This window comes from Lithobates pipiens, unplaced genomic scaffold, assembly GCF_037356315.1.
Source record: "Lithobates pipiens isolate NorthernLeopardFrog02 unplaced genomic scaffold, aLitPip1_a1.2 Scaffold_16, whole genome shotgun sequence".
In the NCBI taxonomy this organism is placed as follows: domain Eukaryota; kingdom Metazoa; phylum Chordata; class Amphibia; order Anura; family Ranidae; genus Lithobates; species Lithobates pipiens.
In genome coordinates, this window is record NW_027507748.1 from 322,883,841 (window position 1) to 322,896,567 (window position 12,727).

General features: G+C 39.2%; 1 protein-coding gene across 1 annotated transcript in view; it reads right to left on the reverse strand.

The window, feature by feature from the left end:
• Positions 1-576: 576 nt before the first annotated feature.
• LOC143982742 (protein argonaute-4) overlaps positions 577-12,727 on the reverse strand; it is a 145,082-nt gene continuing 132,931 nt past the window's right edge. Inside the window, exons 17-18 of the mRNA XM_077481722.1 lie at positions 12,449-12,648; positions 577-5,117 (exon numbers count right to left, since the gene is read on the reverse strand). Coding sequence (XP_077337848.1) covers positions 5,009-5,117; positions 12,449-12,648 — 309 coding nt within the window. The 3' untranslated portion in view covers positions 577-5,008. The remainder of the gene's footprint in view (positions 5,118-12,448; positions 12,649-12,727) is intronic.

A 12,727-nucleotide genomic window follows, 5' to 3' on the forward strand; every position in this document is an offset into this window, starting at 1 on the left:
TTGTTCCCAAAACAGTTAGTTTTTACTTTCCACTGAGCGGTCATGCCATTAAATGATCGATGTCATAACTAATCACATGTGCAACATTATGGCAATTGCAGATCAGACACCAAGATGACAGCTTCCTTGGCTATAAAATGATAGAATTTAGTTCCACTTTAAGGAATTCCAGAATACCAATGGTTATAATTGTTGCCAACATGCTCTGCACCCATTTGAAACTCCCACAAGCATATATATTGCATGGTTACAAATTATCAGAAATGACTTAATAAAATATGGCTATTTTTTTTTTTTAACATAACAGGGACATAAGAAAAATGCTCCTTTAAACTAGAGATGCACAAATCCAATATCCAGAAATCAACTGCATATGGCTCGGTATTGTATATACATTCCTCATGTTTGAACAGTTTTATTATATAAATTACGACAAATACTGGACACATTTTCAAAAAAAAGTTTACTTTTCTTCTTATATGCAAAATGGGAAAATTTATAGTTGGATTTCCAACACTATTTTGTATGGAAATGAAGGCATTAAAATGGTGCAAGAGTAAACACACAGATAGACCCTTTATTTGGCATTTTGCCATATATTTTCATTTAAACACATTAAAAACAAATGATATCCCTGCAAGGTTAAAAAACAAATACAGCCAGCATTTCAATCTAGCAATGTGGGCCGCTAAATCGCCCTTTAAATAGCTTTAAAAAAAAAAAAATAATAATAATTTTACCTCGTATTGCTATAGACATCCATTCAGAATTTCATAAAACACAATTTGAACATTACAAGTCTAGCAACAGTATAGAAAGAAAAGTTTACATCAAAAGTCAAACGCAAACTCCTGTACAAGAAATCCCATTTCTACACATAAAACACTATAGAAATTAGTAACATGGTAAAGTATCTTTCTTACTCTTTAGGAGAATAAAAAATCAATAATGATATTACAATAACCTCAAATGTCTAACAGATCATAAAATTAGCCCAAAGAAAGTTTGTAAATGCCCTCAAGGAAAGCAGGTGTCATCTTTAAGCCTGTACAGCCCTGAACATCGCATAGTCAGCCTCAAACATGCGTAGGAAGATGAAGATAACCTACACAATTCAAAGGGGGAAGGGGGTTCGTTTGTGTGGGAGCTTTCATGCCACTTCTAAAATTAATCCTATGCTGAAAAATATGGAGGTTACCACCACTTGCTGTAAAGTTAGTTGTCAGGTTGACCTTTCGAACTCAATACTTTAGATTAGCCCAGTTCACACAAGCATTTCCTCAAACTCCTAGTAAAACAGTCTGCAATAAATATGGACAGCACGCAGTACTGCTCACATTTACAAAGTGTTTGTGTCACGTTGCTGGGCTTCAAAAATGAAGCTTCATGTGAGGTTGGAAAGAGCTGAAGCATCTAAACGCCTTCCATTCAAGTCTATATTAACACACAATAAATGAGTCAGACCTTCACCTCAGCCCAAAAAGAAAAAAACTCGACATCCAGCGTGGGCTTTTTTAAAGCATGTCAAATGCGCATAGGGTGTTTGAGGGGCATTTTTACGAGCGTCAAACACGCATGAATGCTAATATTGAATTTGTTCAGCATCAGTATTTTGAGCAAGTGTGACTGATCTGGGCCAAATATGCAGTCAATGAAGTTAAACTTCAGCATGTGCTTATCTATACATGGTCGGAGACACAAAAGTACTAAACCATAGACAACTGGACACTTCAGGGAGAGTTTAGGCAAACTACATATTTCTCAGTAAGGTTTTCTTGAAAAGCAAAAGAGTAGCTCTTGCAAACTAGGACAATTGTGAAACTATACATGTCAAAAAAAAATAATTACGCTAAGCTTTTCCCACCACATACATGGTCCACAAATTATACTTCTTTGAGACCAAAGTTCTTGTAAATTTACCAGCAGGTTCAAGGTCAGACACGCAACTTTTTTTTTGACATCACAAACTGTGTGACCTAAATTTATAAGATTGTCATAAGCACTTTAGACCTATTCTTCTCTATGCTACATCAAAATGTTCAAAACATGGTTCATGCGCTGCAATCCCACCGCCCCCCCCCCCCCCAAAAAAAAACAGGCTGCTACATGCATTACACATGTGCTTGTTAAGTGCACACCATTATTAAGTAAAATACTAAACCTCTCATTATCTGCAATATCCTTGTGCAATTCTGCAGCATTATTTTAGAAGATGCAATGTTGTACATGTTAAACGCAAGGAAATGCATTAGTACAAAGGTCCAATAGATATATACACTATACCCTGAAGGTCACACTTTGTGCACACTAAAGCCAAAATTAAAAACTGTCTCATGGCAGTTTATAGACACAGTAGTTCATGACTAAGTGCAGTATCTGGAAGTCTAAAGTTGGTGGCATTTGCTCCCATTAAAAAAAATAAAAAATTTAAACACTGCTTGGCAATGAAAACTTTAAGAAGGGCATCACTTCTCACAATCCCTTTAGTCTGTGAAATTCCAGATTTTTAGCAAAGTCCATTCCACAGACAAAATTCCTATCATTTTCTGAACAGACAGTCAAAATGTGCGCCATTCTGCACCTAAAACAGTTAATAGTTAAGTCCAAACAGTTTACAATAGTATTGCTGCAACACAACCTGTAAAGTTTTAAAAATGTACAAACACATAAACCCTATGTAGTACTATCCCACCCTACCCATTGCGTTTTCCTACATAAAACTATGCAGAAAAGTAATAAATAAAAGCAGAGGACTGTGTTTATAGGTCAACAAGTGATCACCCACGTTCACATGTCTGCATTGAAACATTTTGAATGTGTCCCGGCTCAGTTTTACACATTTGTACAGAAAGCGTGCAAAAGACCCACCCTACCCAGTTTTAAGCAAGCAACTTTTAAAATTGCAGTGACATCTGCAAGACTCATGGCACAGATACGATGTGTTGCCTGATGCACAGGTGAAAAAATGCTGTATATATGAACACTGTAAAGTCACCTCAGCCATCAAGGAGCAGTTCACAACCCCTTCAATCCCAAGGGACTGGTTGAATTAAAGTTCTTTTAAATACCACTACAAGCAAAGCAGTTGATGAAAAACTGAAGTAATGATGAAGCAAAGCTAATTCCCATTATATCTTGTAAATGAGACAGAAAAGACACCAAGTGCTTTTACAAACGCACACTGCTTTTAAGAATGGAGGAAAACAGAAGAAGATAGAAAGCAAAAAGAATGACATCACCTGGCACTGAAGGGGTTACCAAGCAGCAAAGCTCAAAGCAGCATTATTATTCCCCCCACAAAAGACAAAATTTCCACCATCCCAGTGAGGTATTTCTGGTTTCTGTGTGTCAAAAAACAAAAAAAAACAAAAAACATGAAGAACTGCAAAAAAATAAAAAAATGCATGTGCTGGTCAAACCTTTAGCCATGCTGCAGAAAAGATGGGGTGAGGATAAAGAGCAGTTTGAAGCAGTAAATGCTTTGAGGTATTTACAGAGAAATCATGTTTATTAGCAGTCTGGATTTGCCGCATCAGTGGCCTAGCACTAGCTCTAATTACTGGACACCTTTCTGAAATAAAAAGAAAACAATGCAGCAATTTTTGGGCAGATAAGCATGTCAAAAGGGCTTAATGAGACTCATTTAAAAGAAAAGTTCCTATGTAGTAAGTGCAGTAAGCACCCCCATTGGTTTTTGGAGCTCAAGAATCCATCACAAAAGTGAAAATGCTGGTATAAACTGTGAGGATTCTACTGATGTGTAGATACTTTGGATCATACATGTTAAAGGGTTAAAAAGGTCAATAGCAGGGCCTGCCCTGCTGGCAGTGAAGACAAAGACCATTCGCAACTGAGGCATGGGAAAGACATTTGAGATTTTAAAAAAGGTGATCTAAATAAAAAAAGCCTGAAATGAATTCTTGTGTTGCCAACAGCAACCAGGTTCCTAGTGTACAAGAGGAACAGCTGAAATCTTGATGGTCTGTACAGGCAAACATGCATTCTTTTCAGATACACAAGGTCTAAAATTAAGTTAAAAGGAATTTCAACAAATCCTTTAAGCTGCATCAATCATTTTAAGACAGAAAGTGGGATGTGTTACATCTACAATGCAATTACATATAAATGCTGTGTGGGTCTACGGAAAGGTTTTATTGCCTAAAAATTATCCCAAACCCCACCCTTACTACAAGTAAAAAGGTTTTATATCAAATCACAGCAGCATAACACGGGCATTTTCATGTGCTGGCAAATACTTACATACGGTTTAGGGGAGTGGAGATTTGCTGGGGAGGGCAGCGGAAAAATAATGGCAATCTGCATTTTAAAAACCAATGGCAGTGTTTGCCACATGGCCCTTATATTAAAATCTTATTCATATTACACATTCATTTTAATACAGAAAAAAACTAAATTTAATTAATCTGCAATATAGTGCAATTGTTTTGCAGCCTGCGCACTCTAAAGTACAAGCTGCAATGGTAAAGAACCTGACAGACAGCGATAACTGTAAAAAAACGAAATCACTTAAAAAGGTATTTTACAGTAAGACTAAACCTCATTTAGTAAGTTTATGGCCCCACACAGTTATACTTTACCATATATGTATATACTCACAAAGCAGCTTGAAGTTAAGACAAGTATGACAACTTTTGTTATAACCAAAGATGAAGAAATGCTGGCTTTTAAAAGAAAATAAAAAGTGACCATTTGGAGCATAATCTTCAGATATCTTGAAAGGTTTGAGGTAAAGGTTCAGTCCAACGCATCAGAAGACAGTTGAAGTTTTTGATATATTAAAAAAAAACTTAAAACAAAAAAAATGTAAAAACAAAACCAAGTAATTACTTTCTTCAATTAAGATGAGACTGAAGAAATTCAGTGCAAAAAGTCCAAAGTGTGCTGGTAGGAAGCCAAGAGCGCTATCCCTGACAATAGGACACTGGATTGAACCATACATTTCAGAGCTCTGAGGAACATGGAGATGGTATGGTGTCCTGCTGCTCTGTCAGGCAAAGTACATTGTGTGCTGTGTGTCGTGATGAATCTGAACGGCTTTGGCCAGAGCCTGTGGATCACGACCATTGCTCTGTCCAGAAACATGGCTTCCTTCAGCGCTGGGGAAGAGAACAAACAAAAGCAAAGTTAGTGTTGGTCAGGGTCTGATAATCAATATTAATTCTTAGGCCTCATGGAGACTGCTGCAGGCAAACGGATGTTTAGGAGCAGTTGGGCATTTTTTTCAGCTGCCCCTGGACTCTACTCTATGTTGTCTTATTATATGTACACAGGGTCGTTTACAGTAGTTTCTAGGCAGTTGAGAGGATTTTTTGGGAACGCAAAAAAAAAAATGGGCTCAGAAGCTGAGTTTTTAAGCTCTTCTAAACGCAGCTAAATGCGGTAACTAGCATTTAGCTGCATTTTGTTTACAGGCACTTTTCCTTTTCGCCCATTTTGAAAACGACCCTAAAAACAAACATGGCAAAACACCACTAAACGCGTCATTTAAACATGGAAAAACTGATGTTTTAAACACGAGTTACTATCTGTCAAGTTAAATCGTTCAGGAGAGGTTGTAAAAATGTCCCGTGTACATGAAGCCTTAATGACATATGCAGAATAACCTCCCAATGAACCCACAACCACAGGTGTACAAGTTTTACATCTAAAAGACCCTGAGAGTTGGCTGTGAAAAAAGGAAAGGTTGTATACAGTGCAATTACTTGCAAGGACAAATTAAATCCATGAACAATGTGTTCATAGATTGAATTTGTTTTTCGGCTCAAAGTGTTCTCTTATTCACAAGCCCTGAAGGCCTTAAAGTGGTTGTAAAGGCAGGTGGTTTTTTATTTTAATGCATCTGATGCATTAAGATAAAAAGCCTCCTGTGTGCAATGCCCCAATCTTACCCGAGGTCTATCCAGAACCGGCAATGTTGCACGAGACTCAGCTGTCCAAGACTCCCTTCCTCATTGGCTGAGACAGCACCATGGCATCATTGGCGCCAGCTTCTGTCAAAATCAATGAGCCAATGAGGAGAAAAAGGGGGCGGGGAGGCCGCAGTCTATGGACTCAGGGAGCTGTGGCTTGGCTCGGTGCCCCCATGGCAAGCCGCGGATATGCGCTGCCCTGTGCAAAACCACTACACAGAGGTAGTAAGTATAACATATACATTCTTACTTTAAAAAGGAATATCGTTATGGCAGCAGCTTGCAGCTGCATATACACACACATACATACACACATACAGTGGGGACGAAAAGTATTCAGACCCCCTTAAATATTTCACTGTTATATTGCAGCCATTTGCTAAAATCATTTAAATAAAATTTTCCTCAAAGTACACACAGCACCCCATATTGACATAAAAACAAACACAGAATTGTTGACATTTCTGCAGATAGATTAAAAAAGAAAAACTGAAATATCACATGGTCCTAAGTTGCTTTGCTGTGATACTCTCAGGTGCTGTCCATTTCTTCTGATCATCCTTGAGATGGTTCTACACCTTAATTTGAGTCTAGCTGTGTTTAATTATACTGATTGGACTTGATTAGGAAAGCCACACACCTGTCTATATAAAGACCTTACAGCTCACAGTGCATGTCAGAGCAAATGAGAATCATGAGGTCAAAGGAACTGCATGAAGAGCTCAGAGACAGAATTGTGGCAAAGCACAGATCTGGCCAGTTACTAAAAATTGTCTGCTGCACTTAAGGTTCCTAAGAGCACAGTGGCCTCGATAATCCTTAAATGGAAGATGTTTAGGACGACCAGAACCCTTCCTAGAGCTGGCCGTCTTGCCAAACTGAGCTATTGGGGGAAACTAGCCTTGGTGAGAGAAGTAAAGAAGAACCCCAATATCACTGCGGCCGAGCTCCAGAGATGCAGTCGAGAGGTGGGAGAAAGTTGTAGAAAGTCAACCATCACTGCAGCCCTCCACCAGTCGGGGCTTTATGGCAGAGTGGCCCGACGGAAGCCTCTCCTCAAGATACATGAAAGCTCGCATGGAGTTTGCTAAAAAAAAAAAAAAAAAAAAAAAAAAGAAGAAAAACACACCTGAAGGACTTCAAGATGGTGAGAAATAAGATTCTCAAGTCTGATGAGACCAAGATAGAACTTTCTGGCCTCAATTCTAAGCGGCATGTGTGGAGAAAACCAGGCACTGCTCATCACCTGTCCAATACAGTCCCAACAGTGAATCATGCTGTGGGGGTGTTTTTCAGCTGCAGGAACAGGAGGACTGGTTGCAATTGAGGGAAAATGCGGCCAAGTACAGGGATATCCTGGACAAAAAACTTCTCCAGAGTGCTCAGGACCTCAAACTGGGCCGAAGGTTTACCTTCCAAACAAGACAATGACCCTAAGCACACAGCTAAAATAACGAAGGAGTGGCTTCAGAACAACTCAGTGACTGTTCTCGAATGGCCCAGCCACAGCCCTGACAAACCCAATTGAGCATCTCTGGAGAGACCTAAAAATGGCTGTCCACCAACGTTTACCATCCAACCTGACAGAACTGGAGAGGATCGGCAAGGAGGAATGGCAAAGGATCCACAAATCCAAGTGGGAAAAACTTATTGCATTTTTCCAAAAAAGACTCATGGCTGTATTAGATCAAAAGGGTGTTTCTACTAAATACTGAGCAAAGGGTCTGAATACTTAGGACCATGTGATATTTCAGTTTTTCTTTAATAAATCTGCAAAAATGTCAACAGTTTTGTGTTTTTCTGTCAATATGCGGTGCTGTGTGTACATTGAGGAAAAAAAATGAACTTAAATAATTTTAGCAAATGGCTGCAATATAACAGAGTGAAACATTTAAGGGGGTCTGAATACTTCATCCCCACTGTATGTAAAATTATATTAATATATATATATATATATATATATATATATATATATATATATATATATATATATATATATATATATACACACACATATACACACACACACACACACACAGTATCTAACAAAAGTGAGTACACCGCTCATTTTTGAAAATACTTTAATATATCTTTTCATGTGACAAAACTGAAGAAATGACACTTTGCTACAATGTAGTAGCGAGTGTACAGCTTGTAGAACCGTGTACCATTAATGTCTAAACCGCTGGCAACAAAAGTGAGTACACACCTAAGTGAAAATTTCCCAACTGCGCCCAAATTGTGTGTGGCAACCAATTATTTCCCAGCACTGCATTAACCCTCTAGGGCACAGAGCTTCACAGGTTGCCAATGGAGTCCTTTTCCACTCCTCCATGACTGAGCTGGTGGATGTTAGAGACCTTGCACTCCACCTTTCGTTTGAGGATGCCCCACATATGCTCAATAGGGTTTAGGTCTGGAGACATGCTTGGCCAGTCCATCACCTTTACCCTCAGCTTCTTTACCAAGGCAGTTGTCGTCTTGGAGGCGTGTTTGGGGTCATTATGTTGGAATACTGCCCTGTGGCCCAGTCTCCGAAGGGAGGGGATCATGCTCTGCTTCAGTATGTCCCAGTAGATGTTGGCATTCATGGTTGCCCTCAATGAACTGTAGCTCCCCAGTGGTGGCAGCACTCATGCAGCCCCAGACCATGACACTCCCACCACCATCACAACATTATATAGTATCATCCATTAACCTATTATCCCATATATACCATATTGACAGCGCTAAATATCAAAACCAAATAAAATATTTAAGAGGGTGACAGATCCGTAATCAAAACAGAAACCACAGAAATGTTCATGAAAGTCCCAAACATATGAGAATGAGTTTTCAGTTAAAACATTCACACGCTGGAAAAACAGAAAAGAAAGTCCATCTCCAAGATAGAACCACCAGTGCGTAGAAACTTGACAGCCGGTGACACCCCTTATGGTAATGAACTCACCAGAACACTGAGGGTTAACAAGCCCATCGTCGCCAATAATGATAATTATTTCACTGGTTCCTCTATGGAGAATCTTCTTATCACACCAACAATCAAGAGGTTCTCAACAGCAATACCACAGGTTCCTTGATATCCTAACAGCAACAACTTTCTTGTATTTTTGTGCTTCACTCACAGCAGCAGATTCACATGTAGGAAACGACAAAAAACATGTTCCATAGTGCAAACTGCTTTATTAATTAAAATTCTCATGCGCATATAAAACATACGTACACAATCATCGTTTAAAAAAAAAGGTTCCCAAAGATATCACTGACAGTACGATCGGATTTGTCTCACCGCAGTCCTGAGCGCCTCAGATCGTATACAGGCTCAGCATCCATGGCGGGTCCCGGGCGAACGTTCAAACCGACTGCTCTGTAGTGACATATAGCTGCTTGGTCACGCCCATACGCGTTTCATCACTACGTCTTCATCTGTGGGCGCCCACAGACGAAGACGTAGTGACGAAACGCGTTTTAACTGAAAACTCATTCTCATATGTTTGGGACTTTCATGAACATTTCTGTGGTTTCTGTTTTGATTACGGATCTGTCACCCTCTTAAATATTTTATTTGGTTTTGATATTTAGCGCTGTCAATATGGTATATATGGGATAATAGGTTAATGGATGATATATACTATATAATGTTGTGATTTATTTCTTGTATGATAGCAGCTTGTAATTATTATTATTTTTGACTTACCTTTGTGGGCGCTGGGATCAGTGGGGAATATTCTGAATATTTTATGTTTTGTGTGTTTTCCAGTGATATCAGTACTCCCACCACCATGCTTGAATGTAGGCAAGACGCATTTGTCTTTTTACTCCTCACCTGGTTGCCGCCATACACCTTGGTTTCAGACCATAAACACATTTCCCACGTACTTTTGGGAGACTTCAGATATTTTTTTTTTTCAAATTTAGCCGGGCTTGGATGTTTTTCTTCATAAGAAAAGGCTTCCGTCTTGCCACTCTCCACATAGCCCAGACATAGGAAGAATACAGGAGATTGTTGTCACATGTACCACACCACCAGTACTTGCCAGATGTGCCTGCAGCTCCTTTAATGTTGCTATAGGCCCCTTGACAGCCACCCTGACCAGTTTTCTTCTTGTCTTTTCATACATTTTAGAGGGTCGTACGGTTCTTGCTAATGTCACCGTTGTGCCATATTTTCTCCACTTGACGATGAATGTCTTCACTGTGTTCCATAGTATAGCTAATGCCTTGGAAATCCTTTTGTAGCCTTCTCCTGATACATTTTAACAATGAGAGCCTTCTGATGCTTTGGAAGCTCTCTGTGGATCATGGCTTTTGCTGTAGGATGCGACTTAGAAAATGTCAGGAAAGACCTACTAGAACAGCTGAACTTTATTTGGGGTTAATCAGAGGCACTTTAAAATGATGGCTGGTGTGTACAGACTCCGATTCAAGATAAGATTAGGTTGAATGTGATTGCTTAATTTTGAACACAGCTACATTCCCAGGTATAAGAGGGTGAGCACACTTATGCAATAATATTTTTACCCCACACCCCAAAGAGCGCTTATGGGTCACATTAAGGGTGGAAAAAGTTCTGAAATGATTTAGCTTTGTCTCATTTTTTTACATCACAGAAACCTGACATTTTAGTGTGTGTGTGTGTAAAAAAAAACACAGTATTATCACAACCTGTAGATTGACGTGACTTCTTTATTTTGCTGCAAAGGAAGCAGGAGGGATAGTCTGATAAATGCATGCCTAGTTGCCAGCTACGTTAGATTACTGGTACACGGTTCCTTGGCTGTGATACGTACAAGTGGACAGTAAATTATCCTACTGCTAGAAATTTAACTGTATAAACAGTGTAAAATTAATGTTATATGTCAGTGTCACACAATTAGTCCTACTGATTCCCATGACTTTGAGCGACAAAATAAATTCAGATTTTTCTAATTCTGTAGTCCATATTTTTACACAATTTATTGTGTGCTTAAAGCAGAGTTCCAGGCTCCTTCTGAAAAAAAAAAAAGTCAGCAGCTACAAATACTGCAGCCGCTAACATTAGCACAATTATCTGTCCAGGAGTCCAGCGGTGTCTTCGCCCGAGTGAGTGTGTCAAGCGTGATCTTGTGAAAATGATCCCATTACTTTGAGGTGGTGAATACAACAAACTGAGCTATTATAAATCATCTTATGCCACTTCTGAAGCGCCCAATATTCACCTGCTAGCAAACAGGAAGGGGCAGTCAGTCTGATTTTTTTAGTGGCTCAGTAAGTGTGTTTACTGAGGTTTTACAGAAGGGAACAGCTTATCTGCCTAAATCCCATGGAGAAGCTATATTTTGATAATGAATTAGGAAAAAAATAAAGCACAAAAGCCATTTTAGCAGTACCAAACTTCAGATTATAAAAATATTGCAGTCCCACCCCTCTATTTTCCAAGCCTAATATAGACCCAGATAAATAATTTCTTCTTTGTGCCGCAGCCTCCCACAGTATTGACTTCTCAGACATAGAAATCTCCCGTCACTGGCAGCAATTGCCCATAGAAATGAATGGACCCATACCCCTACAGTAGAAATATTATAACTATGACGATATTCTAATCAGATTTTCAAATACTTTCTGTTCTGCCACGTCAAATTAGCTGCATGCGGGAAGAAACCTTAAAACCGCTGCATTTCCTGGCAGTTGACAGGTTCTAAATCTTCGTTCTCTACTTGAAGCGGAACAATGCGAGCACCAAAAAACAAAAATGACATTTTAATTAACTTTTAATATTCAAGTCACCCATCTTTCCATGCTTTAATTTTGCAGAGAAATCCCTTTGAAACACTCCCTAGCACTTCTGGCCGTAGCCATCTTGAGTAAGGGCAGACGATTCATTTAGCATTCTCTTCCTGGAATCCATCTACCATCTACCCTTAGCTCAGGAATGTAGGCAGGAGGGTGTGCTTAGCTGAGAATATACCTCCTCCCCTCCTGAAGATTCCTGGGATGTTTAACTTCCTTTGCCTAGGCTTTAAAACCAGGAAGTAACCAAAGAAATGTATAAAAAAAGTTAAAGTGTAAATATTTGTTCCTAACTATTTAATAATGCAAGTAGCATAAGGATTCAAAATAATGCATTTCGATTGGAGAGTGTGAAGTCCCACTTTAAAACAATTTTTGCTGAAAATTGATTGTATATAACACAGCTCAGAGGGTCCAGTTGCTATTATAGGGTGCAATATTTCCTGCCTTTTTCCCCGGGGAATGGCTGAATTTTGACCCAAAAACCCCCAAGTAGTAACTGCAAAGTGCAAGTACAGAAGAGTAAACACTTTGGATAACCACAAGTCTGACAACACAGCCTACAAATACAACATTCTAACTTGGCACCGCAACCAGTAACTTATCACAAACTTCTGAAATGCAAACCAAGAAAAACAAACAGGTACAATAGACAATAAGTGCCTCCCAATTATTTGCTCAGTAGTAATGTGGGTATATCTATGACTAGCCATCTGTTGGGTATTACTACTGCAGATCTTTACACTCACCTGTCGTGATCTTTATCCACAAGATGGTATCTTGCTCTGAATGCCACCAGCCTAGCATAGTAAGCAGGAGCAGGGATGGAGACTGAGCGAGTACATCGGACATAGGTGTGGCACAACTGGTATGTTAACAGTTGGAGCTCATCGGCTGTAAAGCAATTATCATCCCACAAGACCTGGTAATGAGATGGGCGACTCGTTCCCTGGAAGAAAATGTTACACAAATAGTTGTGAAACACTCCAGACTTCTGGGTAACAAAAGTATTTGCTAAAAAATACACT